This window comes from Canis lupus, chromosome 29, assembly GCF_048164855.1.
Source record: "Canis lupus baileyi chromosome 29, mCanLup2.hap1, whole genome shotgun sequence".
NCBI classification, from domain to species: Eukaryota; Metazoa; Chordata; class Mammalia; order Carnivora; family Canidae; genus Canis; species Canis lupus.
The window spans coordinates 39466191-39486358 of NC_132866.1; the positions used below are offsets into that span (position 1 = coordinate 39466191).

Here is a 20168-nt window from a genome sequence, read left to right on the forward strand (position 1 = left end):
GAGCTAACAGAATAAACGAGAGAATTGGGAAAACATTCTTTGTACCCCTTAACACAATAACTGGTTCAGGAACAGGTCATCAATGGAGGTAAATACCACTAAGCAAGGCAAAATTCAACAATTGCTCAATCTAGGTGGTAGGTATTTGGGTGTTTACTGTATTCTTCTTTCACTTTGCTGTATGCTTGAAAGGAATCATCACTTTCCTCTGGGTTCCAGATGAATTAACAAGATGCCCCAAATCAATACATAACAAGGCTTAACTATGTTGTTTCCTTCCTGCTCACCTTTTTCTCTGCCTTTGCTTTATTTTCATCTGTTTGATTCACTGTGGCTTCTGGCAAAGCAGCTGCTTTTTCTTTGAACAGATCTCCTTCCTCATCATCAAAGATACTGGCAGTGGATTTGACTTTGTCATTAGAAAAGATACCACAGGACAAAATTATACTAAAGTCAAAACTCCCACCACTAAATTCATAAATTAAAAATTCTTCCCCCCTGAGGAATAGAAAAACAATACTATTTTTTGATTAGTTATGAAGCAGTATTAAGTGGACTACATTGGTATTTGTCAAAGAACACAAGAGTAGCTCAAATGAAACACAGGACCAGTGGATTAACTACCTGGCTTACACACTCATCCAAGCAGCAGAGTCCTGTGCTTTAGACTAGCTTGGACTGGCATCAAAGGTAAATAGAGACCTAAAGAAAAAAGATTATTTAAGAAGCAACCACCCTAGGAAATCTGAGAAGTGAGGGTTGGCTCTTCCTTTTAAAAAGTCAAACTACTGGGGTGCCTGGCTGGCTCAGTTAGTAGAACATGTGACTCTTGATCTCAGGGTCTTGAGTTCAAGCTCCACGTTAAGTGTAGAGATTACTTAAAAATAAAATATTTTTCAAAAAGTAATAAAGAGGGGCATCTGGGTGGCTCAGCGATTGAGTGTCTGCCTTTGGCACAGGCTGTGATCCTAGGGTCCTGGGATCGAATCCCAGATCAGGTTCCCTACAGGGAGCCTGCTTCTCCCTCTATCTATGTTTCTGCCTCTGTATCTCTCGTAAATAAATAAATAAAAATCTTAAAAAAAAAAAAAGTAATAAGTAAAAATTAGAAGTCAATCAACAGAGGCATATAAGAGGAAATACTGGGATTCCTGGGTGGCGCAGCAGTTTAGCGCCTGCCTTTGGCCCGGGGCGTGATCCTGGAGGCCCGGGATCGAGTCCCACGTTGGGATCCCGGTGCATGGAGCCTGCCTCTCCCTCTGCCTGTGTCTCTGCCTCTCTCTCTCTCTGTGACTATCATAAATAAATAAATAAATAAATAAATAAATAAATAAATATAAATAAATAAATAAATAAATAAATGGAAATACTGAAATCTCTCCCATAACTCCACCTGCCCACCCAAACAAGACAGCCATATGGAATAGGTTTTTTTTGGTTTTTTTTTTTTTGGAATAGTTTAATACACATGTATCTAATTACCTCAAAGGATATACTCCCATACTCACTTTGGTGATTCACAAATAAGGCTATGAATGATAATATAATTCTAATAATATTTCTTATGATTTATGTTTTTCACCCAATGTACCTAGAGAATCTTTCTCATGTCAACATAGACCTCATTCTTTGTAACACTTCATCAAATTCCACTGAACAAGAGAGCAATAATTGACCCTACTGATGAGTACCAAGGTGGTTTCCAGCCTTTCACTACTACATGCACTGCTGTGCAGAATGAGGTGTGTGTCACGAAATAAGAACACTGACTTGTGAATGACCCAGAAGAGCAGCAGCTGTCAACTCATTTGTGATTCTATACCAGTTCTCAACAATACCCACTAGGTAAGAGGCCTACCAGGCCAAGAGAGGCACCACCACCTTTATTTACTGTCATTTTAGTCAGCCCAGATCTGAGTGTTTTATGCATCCATTTGCACACTTTCTTGTTTTTGTTTTTTTAAAGATTTTATTTACTCATTCATGAGAGACAGAGAGAGAGAGAGAGACAGGCAGAGACACAGGCAGAGGGAGAAGCAGGCTCCATAGAAGGAGCCCGACATGGGACTCGATCCCGGGACACCAGGATCACGACCTGGGCCAAAGGCAGTGCGAAACCGCTCAGCCACCCACATTTGCACACTTTCTACACACTTTCTAAAGTACCCAGGTGATAACTTCCCTCAGGTTTCTGCCTCTATCCTTACTTCCACATCTATCACTGGAAGAGGCGCTAAGTTCACAGAATGTGCTTCTCACTGGATCCTGGTCCATCTACTATTTAGGAGGATGAGTCCTTGTCTCATGTTGCTGGAAACTGTTCACCTAGTAGTCTACCCTTCTTTTGTGGAAAAACACCAAGTTTTCCACAGACCAGCAATCTCTGCCCACCACGGAGCCTGTTAGAAATGCAGAATCACAAGCCTCACCTGACAAGAGTCCCAGTAGAGTCATCTGCATATAAACAAACAACTAATTTAAGAAGAGTAACTTCATGAACATATGCGCTTAAATTTGAGAGAAGAAGAAAGGGGAGTACCCACGTAGCCAAGGGGCCAAAAATCCCCACCATATAAAAAAAAGGTCAAGGTTATGTGGGGCTTGGGCAGCCCCAGTGGCTTAGTGTCGCCATAGGCCCAGGGGGTGATACCGGAGACCTGGGATCAAGTCCCACGTCGGGCTCCTTGCATGGAGCCTGCTTCTCCCTCTGCCTTCTGTCTCTGCCTCTCTGTGTGTGTGTGTCTCTCATGAATAAATAAATAAAATCTTTATAAAAAAAAAAAAGGGTTATGTGGGCTTTCTGGCAGAGAGAAGAGAAGCTGGGAATTGAATAGCTAACATGGCATTCTGGTCATATAATTTACTAAGCTCTGCCAGAAGAAAGTAATTAAAACTTCCTCTGTAACTCCAAAGGTCACAACCAGAAATCTTCAGCAGGTATTAGAGGGGAAGATTTCAGATCTCCATAGGACAAATAATCCTAGTAGTTTCCAAAGCAGGAAAGGTTGGTTCAGAAAACAGACCTCTAAGGCACCGCAGACCTCTAAGGCACCACAACTACTGAAGCGGAGATAACACTCGACAGTAATGCTTGAGGAGGGATCTGTTACTGGAAGACAGAACCTGACAAAATTTATGTCCTTCACAGGTCAACATTCTCTCCCTGCCTCAATTCCCAGGAAAAGCTGAAATAGGTACCTGTTTTGGAAGGTTTGCTGCAAGATGCCGCAAAAAAGTCATCATCATCATCATCATCATCATCATCAAAGAGGCCAGAGGGTGCTGGAGGGTAAGAGCTTTTCCCTAGAGTGGGCTGCTCAGGCTTCTGGGGCTCCTTGGGCTTCTGGGGCTCCTTCAATGATGGAACAGAGGTGGTGCCAAACACATCAGTGTCCCCTGTGGGTGGACAGACAGGACAATCACAGCTGTGCGCCAGTGTGGGTAGGTTTCCTGACTCTACAGAACAAAAAAAAAAAAAAAAAAGGACCACCCACCAAGAACATTTAGTTTCAGTTCATCCACAGAACACATTAACAGGACCCAATAATCTCCATCCTTCACTGCTATAGAACATCCCATAAGGAAGGAAGGAAGGAAGACAAAGAAGTCCACAGCCATTGATTTCTAAGAGAATATGAGTTAACAGCAGTAAATGAGCTATTCTTGCCCTTTGAAGCTCCTCCTACTCTCCAGCCAGCACTTAGATGACAACTGAAAAAAATGACAAAACAGTACTTATTTGGTCTTTAAAAAACAAACCCTAAGTCATGATACCTAAAAACAAAGAAACAGCTCCTGCTGGGATTTTCTTTCCAGGTTTGGAGGATGAAGACACTAAAAATGAGAAAGAATAACCATATCAGAAAAAAATGACCTTACTGAAATATGTATAACACAATACAGAGCTACTTGGAAACCTTTTAAAACTAATTTTTCCAGGGCGCCTGGGTGGCTCAGTCAGTCAAGCATCCATCTTCAGCTCAGGTTATGATCCCCAGGTCCTGGGATCCAGTCCCACACTAGGCTTCCTGCTCAGCAGGAATCCTGCTCCTCCCTCTCCTTCTTCCTCCTCCCACTGCTTGTGCTTTCTCTCTCTCAAATCAACAAATAAGGTTTTTTTTTAAAAAGCAACATATTTTTCCTAAAAGAGCCATTTTAAAACGCCTTAGCTTTAACTCAGTCTTCTCTACCCATAGCAGTTTTTTCTTGGTACTAATATAATCTAAGCTGCAGTTCCGATGGCCGATGACTCTGGGTCTGGTCAAACAACAGTGGGGTTGACTGAAGAGGCCAAGGAAGGGGTAAAGCACAAAAGTAAAACCAGAGGCAGAGCAAGCAGGGCTCCGTAACAGTTCTGGCTCTATGTATTCCAATTGGAGAACAAACAAGTAGTAAAGAAGAGCAAAAAAAAAAGTGAGATTATCGATGACAACAAAAATGAAGAGTCATAGTTAAGGAGGGAAACCAGCATCCGCTACTACCAAAAAGCAAGAGAGTGGAGACAGCAGGGCAGCAAGCCAGCCAATATCACTGCAAGCCGAGTTCTGATAACTGATGGCTCATGGACACCACTCACTTCAAATAACTAATCCCCAATTCTCAAGAGCTACCAGACACCTCATGGAATATAATTTGTTAAGATTTTTTTTTTCTTTTTTGTGTGTACTCCACATATGATTCTGATGCACACACACCAGACTATGGAATTACTGACCTCCAATTTAAATGCAGAATTCTACAAGTGTTTCTTTGAATTAAACATGATTAAATTAAAATATTCTCAACACAGCTACAGAGTACTATTCCTGTTCCTATAACCTAAGAAAGCGACAAAGCTGAGATGTAGGTTTACAATGGTACTTTTGCCTTTTCCAAGCCGTGAATGAGTGAAAAATGAGTGAAAAATGAGCTGCTCTTAACTAGATCAAGGTGAGCTAAACAGCTTCCTGCCTAACAAAAAAGCAAGGTGTGTGGAGACAACGTTAGGGCTTCCATCTCCTACTGAGAAGTAAACAGTTTCGGAAATGTGTTCAGGAACAAGAGGAGTCAGTCTCAAACTTACCTGCAGTAACTGAGGTTTGGGCTTCCCGATCTTGAGGGGCTTCTGTGAAGAGGTCACTCTGCTTGTAATAAAGTACAGGACATGACATTTCAAAAAAGCAGAGGAAAATGTAGCTGCATTTGATAATTTCTAAAAAAAGTACCTTATAAGTTTAAAAATACAGATTTATTTTTCTGCCAAAAAGTTAGTTCCAAAGTGAAAACTATGGCAAAACCAGACCCTTAAATAGTTTAGGTCTATTAAATACCAACATGGAAGAAGACAACAGGTAAGGTAAGAAATGACTGCCTGACCAAATTATTCACTGTAAATTACTCACATCCTCTCTCCACCTAACAAAGGGCATCAGGATACAGTATTTTCTCATTTTGTGATTCTTACTTCAAAATCTCCCAAAATATGAGAAAGTAGAAGCAACTTGCAAGTAAGAAGCCATTTTTCCCTACTAACTGTGGGCCCATGACACAACTATAGAGAGTTTCACTAACTACCACAGAACTCACCTCCTCATCCTCATCATCAAAAAGTCCTTTTCCTCCACTGAACAAGCCACCTCGAGAGCCAAATGGGGAGAAATCTTCATCTGTCAGCTTGGGGGGTGCAAATAAGTTGTCCTCTTCATCTAACAAACAGAAAGGGAATGTTTTGTAGGGAGAGTTAAAGAGGAGCTTAAAAATCAAATTTCTAGAGTTAGCCTTTACAACATATCCAAGACCGGCATGGAGAGTATCTAACTATATATAAGGAATACTTGAGTGCCGACAGTCTGAGGAATTTCAAATAAAATTCATTAAACTGTCCACTGAATCCCTTAAAAGGCTCTCTGGGATCCCACCATTAACTCTGTGTATGTCTGAAGCAAGGTGGATTTTCTAGGCGATCCCTCTCATCTAGATTTGTTTCTTCTCAATTACCTTTAAGACCTATCCCATCAAGAATTTGGGGGAAGGAAGAACAGACTGAAAAAGATCTGGAAATTGACACAGTCACAAGTAGGAATATAATGGATGATACTGTTAAATATGAAAGGGTCTGATATATTCTTTATTGAAAATAAATGCTAGAGTCCCTAGTTTGTATACCTCTAGAGAATTCTACAAATGATCACTTATAAAACTTAATAATTCAAATCTTTACAGCATTGTGATTGCACACCCAACTCTTCTCCCAGCATCTCAGCATTCCATTTTTAAATGCTTTGGAAATAAGAATAGAGACAGACCCCATTTGTCAGCGTTTAAAGTGGAGTTCTGTGAATTACGAAAATGCTACTCCTGAACCAAGAGCATCTTAAAATAACAGAATTGAGGGGAAAGGCCTACCATCTGAGGGAGTTCTCCTTTCCTTCTTCTCCTTCAATGTCTTCCAAGGTTTTGCTTCTCCTGGGGACAAGGCTTGAAGAGTATTTTACAATTTTTCACCATACACAGTCTATGTTACACAGTATTTATATACTGACTTTTCATTTTTACCCTTATGACTGTCATCCTTGAGGCTTCTAAGCTAAGAGCAAGACATTCAACTTTGGGTCTCAGCCCTACCTTAGTACTTCACTCAGTACCTCACTCAAACTGAAAGAATTATTCCATCCTGTTAAATCACTAGAATATACTATACAATACATTTGTGTTTAGTCACAATATAGGAGTAAATATTAATCAAGAGATTTCTAATCTGAGGCCTGTGATTCTCTGGGGAATCCTCTGAAACTGCGTATAAACTATTATACAGATGTGAATTTTTCTTGGGGGTTCCACAATGTTCAATTAATAAAGAGTCTATAAACCAAAAAAAAAAAAAAAAAGCCTCTCAATGCCTTAGTGAAATTAACAGGGAAATATGCTCTCAGTGAAGCCCAGCAGAGGGTCCTGCACTTCCCCCCAACCCTGTTAATTCATCTCAATGCTTACTTGTTCGCTCCTCTTCCACCTGGCTTGTAGCTTCCCCTTTGATTCGAGCTGCCAGCTCATCAGCAAATGATGTAGGTCTACTTTTTTTCTATGAGCAGAAAAGATCAAAAGTATCACTTTTTTTATGACAAACTGGCACAGTTTACTTTTGATACCCGACAAAATTACGTAACCAAAGGTAAAGAACTGAACTGATTAAAAATTTAACTAAATGAACTTAAACATATGCACCCTATATACAGACCACTTGAGAAACAGGACTCCCTTCATAGGGAGAAGGGAATAAGTTCCTTATTTGCTTATTTTGTTTAAATACTTCACTTAAAAAAAAAAAAAAAAAAATACTTCACTTTAATCCTGAAAAATCCAAATAAGAAAACCACCATGAGGCACTGAGTGTGGGAAAAGGAGAGGAATATTAAAGTCTTAAAACTTTGGAAATGAATAGATTTTGAATGCTCTGACTGGAACAAGAGAAAGTGGTATTTGTAAGGCAACTAGTGATGCTCAACCATTACTTTCAAAAGTGTAAATGTACAAATATGATGCAAAATGAGATGGTTACAAATATAAATGACAATCAAAGTAATGAGTTCTTGGTGCCATTTCTAAAACTTTGTCAAGAGAGTCACTGTAGTCTTTCTTACAGGTCTAGTATTTTCTTCAGTGTCCTCAATATCTTCCTCCTCCTTCTCAGAATCAGCAAAAATGTCACAACCATCATCATCCTCTTCTTCATCACTCATTTGTGCAGTAGGCTAAGAATATAAACCTTGAGATTAGAACTAGGAAGTAAGGTCAACAAGCTGAAAAAGTGATACTGCCACTTAGACTTTAGGCAAAATGGAGATAGCTTGTCAAACAGGGAGGATGACGATGGTGATGCAGGGAAAGTCCTAAAGCAATAAATGTGCTAGAACAAATAACATACAAGATTTCCTTCCAGTGCAAGTACTATGCACAGAATAGCAGACACTGATTTATGTAAGACGTCCATCACTGGAAAAATGATAAATAAGTACAGCCTTATCTTGATAATACTAATAATTAAAAGGAATAAGCTATAACAATTGCAGAGGCTGTCCAAGGTATCAAGTGAAAAAAATGCTGAATGAGAAACCCAGTATGATACCTTGCCTACCCCCACCCAAACACCTACTTCATTTCTAGGGACACAAAGATATTTGAAAAAGCAAAAAAAAGGGATCCCTGGGTGGCGCAGCGGTTTGGCGCCTGCCTTTGGCCCAGGGCGCGATCCTGGAGACCCCGGATCGAATCCCACATCGGGCTCCCGGTGCATGGAGCCTGCTTCTCCCTCTGCCTGTGTCTCTGCCTCTCTCTCTCTCTCTCTCTGTGACTATCATAAATAAATAAAAAAAAAAAAAAAAAAAAAAGGCAAAAAAAAGTACTTACACTCCCAGATCACAACACCAATTACCTCTGAAAGAGTGTGGGATAATGAGGGGTGGAGGACTCAAACTAAGCTTTATCTATGAAATTCTAATTTTTATAAAAGGGGCTACTGGTAGATATCATTTATATAAACCATGCGAGGCACTATGCTAAAAGCACTTTATTAGCTACTTTAATCTTTAGAACCCTGAGGCTCTTTAACAATACAAATAAATGGTTAGGCCAATGCTTTTAATCACTGTATTGTATGATTTAAAAGTCTGAATTTATTAATCTTACTAGTAAGTTCCATAGAAATATATATCCTCTAAAGACTGATTATTAAATTGCCTCTGTGAATACAACTGGGAAAATACAAGGACCAACCACAAAGTACTTAAATCCTTCATTTGGCAGTTGAAAATTTTTGTGAAAAAAAGATTTCCCAATTAGGAAACTGAAATGCAAAATGGGACTATCTCAATATACCACTGTATATATTATGGTAGCAAAAATCATAATTCTAATGCCAATAAGATTATAAGAATATCATCAGGCATGATCTGTAATGAGACCATAATATCAAGAGCCTTTGCTCTAACTCTACACCATCTCATTCCTAAAGAAATAGCTCACATAAGCAAAGGAGTTTTGTGCATGGAAATATTAAATGCAGCATTATCTCAAAAACAAAATTCTGGAAATAAACTATTTCCCATATAAATTTAGAGACTATGAAAGTATCATTGTATCACTATGCTTAAAATACAGAGTGCCCAAAGTGTATTACTAACACGATTCAAAATAATTTTTAAAATAATCTGTTAACATAAAAGAGCAGAAAATATACTATGTATATTAGGAAAAGAATACATCCTTAGAAAGGTATACAAAAATTAAGACTGCTATACTAAGACAGTAGAATTAGATTTGTACCTTTTGAGCGAACCTCTCTGTCAGTTAACCCTACTGCTATATTGTCTCAAATTTTAAAATAGGGGAGGGGGATTTATGTGAAATAGTTCAGCTTGAGTAACAAGGCCTTCATTTAGATGCTCTGTTTCCCAATTTTGTTTTTCACTTCTTTGTTTTCTAAGAAAAATTAAGATAAAATATAAAGCAAAACTGGAAAAACAAACATACAAAAAACCAAGTCAGTTAACTTAAAAACATGTAATGATTGAAGGAAAATTAGCTATAAAAATGAGTAAATCCTTATTTTCTCATAAGTCATTCTAAAATAATTTTTATATAACTTTTATTTTCTTAATTCCAATATAACTAACATACAGTGTTATACTAGTTTCAGGTATACAATATACTAATTCAACAATTCTATGTTACTTAGTGCAATCCACTTTATCTATTTCACTCATCCCCCAGGCCAGCACCTCTCAAAAGTAATTTTTGCATATATTTAGTATATATGCTATACTTCAATTAAAATTTAAAAGCAAAGTCACTTTAGTACATAAGACTCACCCGGTTTTGATCATTGTCACTATGATTAGCAAAATCTTCATCCGACTCCTTTAGGGGAAAAAAAGGCTTTGTTGTTAAAACAGGATTTACTCACAAGCACAAAAATGATTTCAGGTCTAAGTCTCTTGGGGCACATCTATACTCAGACTCTTTGTATTGACTACTGGTTACCTGGAGTGTCAAGATGCAGATAAGGTGGACAGTTGGCAGTATCACCAAAAGTTGTTCATGCTAACATGTAATTTTTGTGGTTAATTTAGACAACTCTAATAATTTGCTCATACCTATCTGCACTATCATTGCTAACTTCTGAATTTAAAGTTAAGAGTTGCACATTTAATTATCAAAAGTTGGTTTGTGTGATTTTACATCTTGAACTCCACTCTCTTAGTATGGACTTTTTCCCCCAAATTATTCTAAGACAGAACTTACTCAAAGACTGAATTGCAGGCAGACTCTACCAAAACATCTAAGCTGCTCCCCTCAGAATATATTGGTAAGAGGAAGTCTTGGTGGGAAGGTAGGAGATCGGGGAAGCGTAAAAGGGATTAAAGCAGTTTTCCTTGTTTTTGTACATAAGACAAAAAGAAAACTCAATCCCACAGGAAAAAAACCTCAGGCTGGAACACCCGGGTGGCTCAGTGGTTGAGTGTGTCTGTCTTTGGCTCAGGGCATGATCCGTGGGTCCTGGGATCGAGTCCCAAATCGGGCTCCTCTTGGGGAGCCCGTTTCTCTCCCTCTGCTTATGTCTTTGCCTCTTTCTCTGTGTCTCTCCTGAATAAATAAATAATACCTTAAAAAAAAAAAAGGAAAAAAAAAACTAAGACTATGACTAGTAACACTGTTAAAAAATTTGTGAAAAGGGCAGCCCAGGTGGCTCAGAGGTTTAGTGCCGCCTTCAGCCCAGGGTCTGATCCTGGAGACCCAGGATCGGGTCCCACATCAGGCTCCCTGCATAGAGTCTGCTTCTCCCTCTGCCTATATCTCTGCGTCTCTCTTTCTCTCTGTGTGTGTCTCTCATGAATGGATAAATAAAATCTTTAAAAAAAAAATGTGTAAAAAGATAGTGCTAATTCACAAATATTTACTTAGTCTGTTAAATACACCCTCAGGTTCCTGCCCACCACGACCTGGAGATACAAACAGCTCTTACCCCTTCTTCATTCTCTTCACTGTCTGCAATACTGCCACGGTCACTGCCTACTGACCCCTCTGGTTAGAAGAAAAATAAAGCATTATTGCCAACATTCATAATAAAACATCCTTAGTTCCTTCTCAAAATCACAAACCACCATATACCAGCATCACAGAGATTTTGATAAAATTATCTATATACATTAATTAGAACTAAAAGTATCTTCACTATAGTGAGGAATACAAGATTTACATAGCCTTATAGGATCTCCCCACAAGATACTTACTAACTACAAAAAAAGTTAATTACCAAGGGAAAAAACTGGCCTATACTCTTCAAAAATGTTAAAGCTGTGAAACGCAAAGAAAGCCTGAGAAATTATATCAGACTAAAAGAAGACCAGAGATTTGACAACTAAATGTAGTGAGTAATCCCGAACTGGAGCCTAGACCAGAGGGAAAAAGAACCTATAAAGGACATAACTGGGACAACTGGCAAAATCTGAAATATGACAGAGGATTAGCTAATAGAATTACGTCCAGTATAATTTCCTTACTTTGATAACATATTGTAGCTACATATGAGACTGTCCTTGATCTTAGAAAACACAAACAAATATTTTGGAGTAATAAGGCATGTCTGCTTCTCTCAAACAGATTCAGAAAAAAAATATGTGTATACAGGGAGAAAAAAAATCAAACAAATGTGATAGAATATTAACAACCAGTAAACCAGAGCAAAGGGTATAGAGGAGTTCTTTCTTTGTACCACTCTGATAACATTAAGGTAAAGTTTGAATTTATTTAAAAATAAAAAGATATAAACATTAAAAGTAACAAAAATATTTGGCACAAAAGAATACCTTCACTAGACAGCTCTCCGAGACCTACATCTTCCTGCTCCATGAATAGCTTTGACCCAATTAAATAAGGTAAAGGACGATCAATGTATAGATCCTGTAAATAATGAAAGATAACAGCCATTATTAAATATTCAAGCTGAAAAATAAGTTTTCCATTTGACATCTTGTTCCATCTGACTACCCCAAACAAGTTACATAATGAGAGTGGACAATAACAAACACAGCAGGATTCAAAGTACAAAAAAATAATAATAATAAAATCACTGACTTTTTAAAAAGTCAAATCCTATGTAAAAAATAGCAAAGAAAAACTAAATCACACAATCTTCCTTCCCAATCTTCCTTCCCATGTATATGCCTACATATACTAAAAATGGCAAAGGCATGCACAAAGTTTACCAGAAGTAACCAAATAAGGATCACAACTTCACAGTAACATGTTCAAAAGGAGGGCCAAGGTAAGAAACTGAAGTTCTGGCTAGCTTTGATGAGTCCTAGCCCTGCCTTCCTCCCCAAAAAGCAGCACTGGTAAGCAAAAATCAGCTGCTCAAGCTGAGAATCTACTTTGAGAATCATCAATAATAGTTCTAAAATTTTGAAAGAAACACACTGAGGAAATAACTCAAATGGTTTTGTAGGACTCTGGGAGGCAGGTGGGTGTGTCCAGGTTCGGGTGTGAGAACAGGAGGGAACCAACAGGGGATTCCCTCACACTGCATTGGAGCAATGAGAAGGCTGGGCAGGGCACCCAAAGCAAGGGCTAGATGAGAAGAAACAGAGGGCAATGATGGAAGTATCTATAGTCAACATAATGAACCAAAGATACACATCCAAAAGACTGATGAGAACTTGTCTGGGAGAAAAAAATGACCCATAGAAGAAAATAATAATATCCCCCAGCAGCACCCACTGGATAATTTAGAAAAATGAAGTTGGTAAAATAAGACTAAGATTATAAAATAACAAAATGGAAAAAAGGACACCATATATAAGAGAATACCTACTGGACATCCTTCCATCCCAGTCCTCTACTTCTGAGTCCCACTCAACACACATGTATTAAAAATTTAAGTTCAAGAAAGCACTCCACCCCAGGACAACTTCCTATATCCACAGTAAAAGCAGATTTGTCCTTTGCAAGGTAGGATGTTTGGCCATAATCTCTTTTCTGTATTGGAAAGACCCTAGAGGTGCAGGAGAAAATAATTCTGATGCTTAACACAAGAGAGAATTTGAGAAGGTTAATGTAAAGGTTAAAGACACCACAAGGGTGCCTGGGTGGTTCAGCCGGTTAAGCATCTATCTATCTGCTGTCAGCTCAGGTCATGATCCCATCGTCCCAGGCTTGAGCCAGGGCACTGGGCTCCCTGCTCAGCAGGGAGTCTGATTCCTCATCTCTCTCTGCCCCTCCCTTCCCTACTCATGTTCTTGTTTACTCTGCTTGCTCTCTCTCTCAAATAAAAGAACAAAATCTTAAAAAAAAAAAAAAAGAAGAAAGAAAGAAAGAAAGAAAGAAAGAAAGAAAGAAAGGAAGGAAGGAAGGAAGGAAGGAAGAAAATAAAAAGTTAAAGACCACAGCAACCCAGATGCCTGGCAGGTTTAGTCAGTAGAATGTGCAACTCTTGATCTCAAGGTTGTGAATTTGAGTTCGATGTTGAGTGTAGAGATTACATAAACTTACTTGTTTAACTTAAAAAAAAAAAAAAAAAAGATACAAAGCAACCAATTCAGTGCAAACAAAAGAAAGAGTGAATGGGGCTAATCAGGATTTAGAAAGTATTCCCACATCCTCCAGTAGAAGAGAAAGCAGTGTAGGACCTCCAACTAACAAGTGTGGGCCAGGCAATATACTTGCCTGGGATCCACTGCCGACTGCAAATCCCTACGGGGGAAGGCAGGCTAACAAGTGTACCAGTGCAAAAGGAGGAGCCCCAACATGGTACAACACTGGAAGGTCAAACTGGAAGAAGTGTGCAGCAAAACGAATGACCAGAAGAGCTCAGCTCTGTGGCATGTTTCAATTCATAAAAAGCACTTGCGTGTCACAAGGACTCTTTCTCAAAATCAATACAGCAACCTTTTGTTGCTTACTTCTGCGTGGCTGTGCTGCCCCAAACGTCTCCTCTGCAGATCTGAGAGAAAGTAATAGTAAAGCAATAACTACTTCTGAGGCTTATAGTCTAATTCATGAACACTCCTAACAGCCTTACTCATCCCAGCCAAAACCTGAAATCAACCCAAATGTCTTTCAACACTTTTTTTTTTTTTAAATTCTTTCAACACTTCTGCAGTCTCCCTTAACATAAACTACAGAACTTCAGGTTCCCAACAATCTCTCTCACACAAGCCTCCTCATACTTCGGAACCCAATTCAAGTCACATCTGTACCCTCATTGCCCTGGGTAAAAGTCAGTTCTCTCTCAGAGCACTTATGATGGGGACTCATATGAACTTCTCCTCTCTCCCACCAGCTAGTAATGCTGTAATAAGCGCTGTGAGAGTAGGAACCATGCCCTGTACCTTTGTGCTCCCCTACCTACCTTGGTGTGCTGCCTTCTACCAATGTTCAGGTAAAGCAAGTCTTTCCAACAGAGTCAATATGAGATTGTTAAGTGCCATGCTCACTTTCTAAAAGTAAAGCCCATGTCTTACTAATTTTGTGCCCAAGTAAAGTACCCCAAACACAACAAGTCTAACAATAAATATATGAACTGTCTTTACCTTTGGTTCAAGGATCAGTTCCACTCGTTCATTGGCATCTTCTTCTTCGGAGTCTGAGTTTCCTGCTTTTATATCTAGTTGCTCAAATGCACTGTCTAGTACTTGTAAACCATAGTTCACAGCCTCCTGAACTTTAGGAATCAGATCTACTTCTTTCTGTTCCCGGGTCTTCTCCTACAGAGAAAATGACATTCAGTATGGATGTCCAAAATATTGATACCACCCTAATAAAACAAAAAGAAATCAATTAAAAATGTTAACAAAAGTCAGATTCTGCTGACTGCTCAACAGACTTTGGAGTAAGTTTTGAACTTCAGGTTGGTCACATTCCAGATGTGGATCAAACTACCTAAGGTCCCAGAGTTCCCAGTTCACCATTTATAGAAAACAAAAGTACAATTATGGTATAATGGTTCAGCCAGATAACCTATGTAAAAATCCCCTGTCCACAATCACAAGCCCTCAAGCAGCACTTCACTTCCCTGCCACTGGAAGAATGAAGGGCTTAGACTTTCAAGTTCATCATGACTGGATACCACTAAACCTTGGTTAATGGGTCCTTGGACAATTTCAGAAGTTAAGACTTAGAAGAAATACTCCAGCCAGAGATGTCATTTTTCAATTAGTTAAAATACAAAAACAAAAGCCTAGTAATTATGGGTATTTTATACATTTGTTTCAAACCAAGAGAGGGTCAGTTCCATTATGACTTATCCTGTACATCATCTTAGAACAATGCCCCCCAAGTCTGTACTTATCACCAACCTGCTGAAAATACTCCACAGGCCTCCATTTCCTACAACAGCAGCTCTCAATGACAGTCCCCTCACTCATTCAACTGTGTCATCAGTTGTGAGAAATATTGAAAAAAAAACGTAGTGTCATTTCCCCTCTTCAGAAATATTCTAGAAGCCAATACATAATTATATAAAGAACTAAATCACACAGTGCTATTGTGAGGGTCAAAGGAAAAGCCCTATGAGTGTCTTATACTTTTACCTTAAGTATGGATGTCTTTCTAATGTGGATTTTTTGTTCTGGCTGCATCTTTTTTCCAAGCTGGAATGCTTGGTTCTAGTCAAATAGTTAATATGCACTAGGTGTATGAAAATATGTTTGCGAAATAAATAATAAATACATAGTAGCTTTTGAAAAAAATAGTTCACCTCACACTCATCACTTAAAATTGAACCCTGATGTGGTGTAACCATATACTGCTGGCAAATCTTTTGAGGATCATTAAAAATAACTTTTTTTTTTTTTTTTTTTTTTAGCTGGGAATAGGTAGAACTGGAGCTGGTTTCTAATATCCTAACAGTTTCATCTAAGCAACAGCTACTGATAAAGTACCAAATTTGCAAGTGATTTATATTTTCTCAGTAAGTTAGAGCTGAGCCAAGGCTCTTCCCATTATAAACTTATATTCCAGTGCTTCCCTGAGTGGGAGAAAAAGGGTACAACTTCTGCCAGAAGGTAAGTCCAAAATGTCTTATCTATGCTTCGCCCCATGATGTGACAACATGGAAGAATGTTTATGCATCTAGAACACGTGAAGCCACAGAAGGGTAAAAAGATAGAAACTACTACCCCTAGACTCCTTAGCCTTGCTTATGAAGCCCTCCAGCACCCACTTCTCATTCTCTTTCCGTTCTTCCTGCCTAGCCACAAGTATCTTCCACTAACATAGTCTATAAGATACCAGGCACATCCCCCAACATTAAACCTCAGGGGCTGGCATTCTCTCCCACTGAAATGGCCTTAAAATCTGGCCCTTCTTTCTTCACTTAACATCTTACCCTTGGAGGTGTTCCCTGCTTACATCACTCAGCTCTTCTCATCTGAACTTCCAGAACAATTAGCAGTTCTGACATGTTATGCTCTACTGGCAAACCAAGACCATAAGCTCCTGAGGGTAAAGTCTTTAAGTCACCAGCTCCCTGCAATCTTAGTAGAGTCAGTAAGTGCTGACTGCACATTTCATGTCCTCTGTACTAACATCCTGTGACCTGCAGGAGGCACTCAAATGTGTGCGGACTGTAATTTCCAACTGGCGGGAATCAAAGCTGTCATGAAAGAATAGGGAAAGTTCAAAGAACTCACACTTACAGCCCAGTCTGTGACCAGCTTTTGCATAACCCTCAAGGTAAGAATGGTTTTTACATTTTTTAAGGGGATAAAGGGAAGGAGGAGAAAGAGCAAAAAGAAGGAAAAAGAGACAGAGATCAATGTAGCCAGCAACCAAACCTAAAACATTGACTATCTGGCCTTTTACAGAAATTCTCCAGTACTCTACTCTGAAGCCAGAATTCAAAAACTTTATATATTTCTTACTATACTACATTTCAGAAACAAACCAAAGAGTTCGATTCTTGGACTATCAGAAGCAGTCTTTCCTATTTCCCCCAGTAACCATCTTCCTGCTCACAAGCCCCCACCAGCCACATTACAAACTTCCACCACCTTCCTTCTCTAAGTCAACACTCAACAGAAGAGTAATTTAATGCAAGTACCTGTTCTGCTTTTTCTGTCTCAGCTTTGAGCACCGGCTCCTCCACCTCTTCATCATATACACGCTACATATGGAAGCAAATTCATTTTTAAATGGTCAAAATATCATTCGGAATACACTGTAATATACAAATTCAACACATAATTTTTAAAAAGAGAAGAAATGATTATTCAAAAAATGGTTGAGGTCATTGGTTGAGAACTAAAAGCAAAAAGCAGTAGTTAAGTTTAAATTTAAACTTAAATTTAAAAAGATAGAAATGACTAGGAAATGTGAAAAAAAGTTCAATCTCACTGTTGACCAAAGAATTACAAAAACAATTAAAATACCATTTTCAGACCTTTGGTTTAACCTAATACTTGATGCTGGCAGGGCAATGCTACAAGTACTGAATATGTCAACTGGAAGAACTTACCTACTAGGTAACAAGAGCTTTAACATTGTAAGCAATGGAAATGGTAGAAGTCCTTTTCATTACCAAACAGTTGATAAACTTTTATTATCTCATTTATGTGAAAGCAGGTAAGCCAAGCCCACCAAAGATTTGCCAGAAGGCCAGGCATCTGACTGACCTGTACAGCATAGGCAGGCAGGCATCTCTGTTCCAAAACAGAGCTTTGGCTCCAATAACTCGTCGTGATGCCTTTTACTTTTTAACTATTTAATTATTAAAAAGAAGACATGAAAACATAGTCTGGTAAGACTTATTAGAAATTTGCAGTATTTAAGATTGGGATACTGGCATACAGGTAATCAAAATAAAATACAAATGCAAGAAAATGATCCATAATTCCTGTAAACCTAATTTTATTTTCACAAAATCACAAATGTATATATACATGCTTTCATACAGAAGTGAGGAAAAGAACTTACAATAAAGCTTACCATGTGAGGAAAAAAAAGTAACATTCCTATCTCACACCACACATATAAACACTCATACACATTCATGCAAGTATATACTCTCCAGATAAGAATAAAAATGTAGATATACAAAGAGGCCTTTACCCAAAACATTTAGAGTTAAAGTAAATGGGAAGTTGATGGCTTTGAAGCAAATATGGAAAAATACTAGTCTGTTAATGCAGAGTGGTACATATTAGCACTTGTGGTTATTATCCGTTCTTTTCTAGACAGTTAAAAGACTTCATTAAAAAGTTTTATATTGAAATATTGTTAAAGGACTTATAAAATAATAAACTACTACTAAGAAAAATACAGCATGCAAATATATACATGCAGAAAAAGTTAAAGTTAAAAAAAGACTAGAAAGAAATGTGGCAAAGTGTTCAATGCCTAGTTAATTTGGGGAGGTAGAGTTATAGTTAATTTTTTGTGGCTTTAATATTTTTACACCTCAATATCGTTTATCTATGTTGATCTCTTCAACAAGTGTTCATTATCTTTACAACAAGAAAGAAAAAGCTTAAAGGCCAAGGTCTGCATGAGAAATGGACTTAGAATACATATACCAGAATGCTGAAAGGCACTCTCTACTATCTGAAATTTCAGATACTTCCTCTTCTTCCGTAATTTTAAAAAATAATTGTTCTGGGGCACCTGCATGGCTCAGTTAAGCATCTGCGTTCAGCTCAGGTTGTGATCTCAGAGTACTAGGATCCAGCCCTGTATCAGGCTCCTTGCTCAGTGGGGTGTCTGCTTCTCCCTCTCTCTCTGATCCTCCCCCCTGCTCATGTTCTTGCTCTCTCAAATAAATAATATCTTAAAGAAAAATTCTATAAAGATCAGAAACTTGGAGGGTAATTTTCAAAGACAGGAACAGAAAAGTAAATAAATCTTAAAATTAAGGCTTTCAGGCATGGCAGCTACCAAGGTCACTTCAGATTTTAAATACTAAGATCATTTAACCTAAAAGGTTGAGCTTCACACTCAAGTCTGAAAAGCACCAACATCCTACTTTTTCTCCTGCTTGACATTAAAAATTACCTCACTCAAATAAAATCTTAACAAAAACAAAAAAACCCACATCATAAGGTATCAGCAGACTATGCCTGAGAAGCCAAACATGACCTCTATGAAACCATTCAGCAAATACATAAAACCCATATATCTTTTGAGTGATGAGAATTCTGTATCTCAAGTACTCAGCACACACCAGATAACCAATGCTAACTACCTTCACTCTTACCAGGCTAACCTCACAGCTTCATGTGTTTTTTGATAATTTTAAAATCAGGTAGCCATTCCTAGAATTGTCAAATATCTTTAGTATTTTCCCTCAAAGGATATTTTCTTCACGTGAGGAAACAAGGAAAGAAATGAGGTAGAGAAAAGGGACCAGAGGCTGAGGACCTCTTAACAGATTATACACAGCTCTGATCCCTTTCATTTATGTGTTCTCTTGTTTATTCATGCAAATATTCACTAGGATCCTACAAACCAGGAGTGTGCTGGGCCCAAGGAATACGATATTTAGAAAAAAATGTAGGACTTGATTTAGTAGTTTGGCACATCAAATCATGTTAGTAAATGTGAAATTACAATCACGAGAAATGCTATGAAAGTCATTTCTGGGGTGCCTGGCTGGCTCAGTCAGAAGTGCATGCAACTCAACCTTGGGGTCATGAGTTCAAGCTCCACTCTGGGGGTAGAGATACTAAAAAAATAAACTTTAGAAAAAAAAATAAATCATTTCTAGGTCACTTAATGTTTCAGGACAAAACTTCCTAAATTAATAGATTCATGAAACTTTAAGAATTCTGTTCCCTTCTGAGGACACACTGAGGCACAGGCCACTGTTAATTAGTATTTCTCCTCCTTCAGAGTCCCCTCTTGAGCCTTTACTAAAGGTACTGATTTCTCTTGCCCCAGAAAGTCCTGATTGCTCTTTAGTTTCACTAAGTCTATAATACATTTTTCAACTTGGGGATTGTTTCTGAAGTTAATTACTAAAACCAAGAAACCCATATGACTTTGGATACCTTTCCAATAATCTATCATGAAACTAAATGGCACCATCATTCAAGCCAGCATTGTAATATATGAGTACCAAGACTAGGATTTGAAGGAAAAAAAAACTAAAAAGCCAAATCACTTGCAAATGTATTAACAGCATGTAGATCTTTTCCACAGTT

At 38.2% G+C, this 20168-nt stretch overlaps 1 protein-coding gene across 19 annotated transcripts in view; it reads right to left on the minus strand.

The window, feature by feature from the left end:
- The window catches only part of WASHC2A (WASH complex subunit 2A), a 55307-nt gene that overhangs the window by 32274 nt on the left and 2865 nt on the right, over positions 1–20168 (minus strand). For 7 of the 19 annotated variants that reach the window (XM_072806294.1, XM_072806302.1, XM_072806299.1 and 4 more), the window contains exons 4-17: positions 17075–17137; positions 14565–14738; positions 11844–11937; positions 11000–11058; positions 9847–9894; positions 7620–7730; positions 6973–7060; positions 6385–6456; positions 5566–5684; positions 5063–5123; positions 3775–3834; positions 3199–3396; positions 1180–1287; positions 288–409 (exon numbers count right to left, since the gene is read on the minus strand). In XM_072806294.1, the coding sequence (XP_072662395.1) occupies positions 288–409; positions 1180–1287; positions 3199–3396; positions 3775–3834; positions 5063–5123; positions 5566–5684; positions 6385–6456; positions 6973–7060; positions 7620–7730; positions 9847–9894; positions 11000–11058; positions 11844–11937; positions 14565–14738; positions 17075–17137 (1377 nt within the window). The remainder of the gene's footprint in view (positions 1–287; positions 410–1179; positions 1288–3198; positions 3397–3774; positions 3835–5062; positions 5124–5565; positions 5685–6384; positions 6457–6972; positions 7061–7619; positions 7731–9846; positions 9895–10999; positions 11059–11843; positions 11938–14564; positions 14739–17074; positions 17138–20168) is intronic. The other 12 variants (XM_072806306.1, XM_072806305.1, XM_072806304.1 and 9 more) reach the window with 7 other exon arrangements.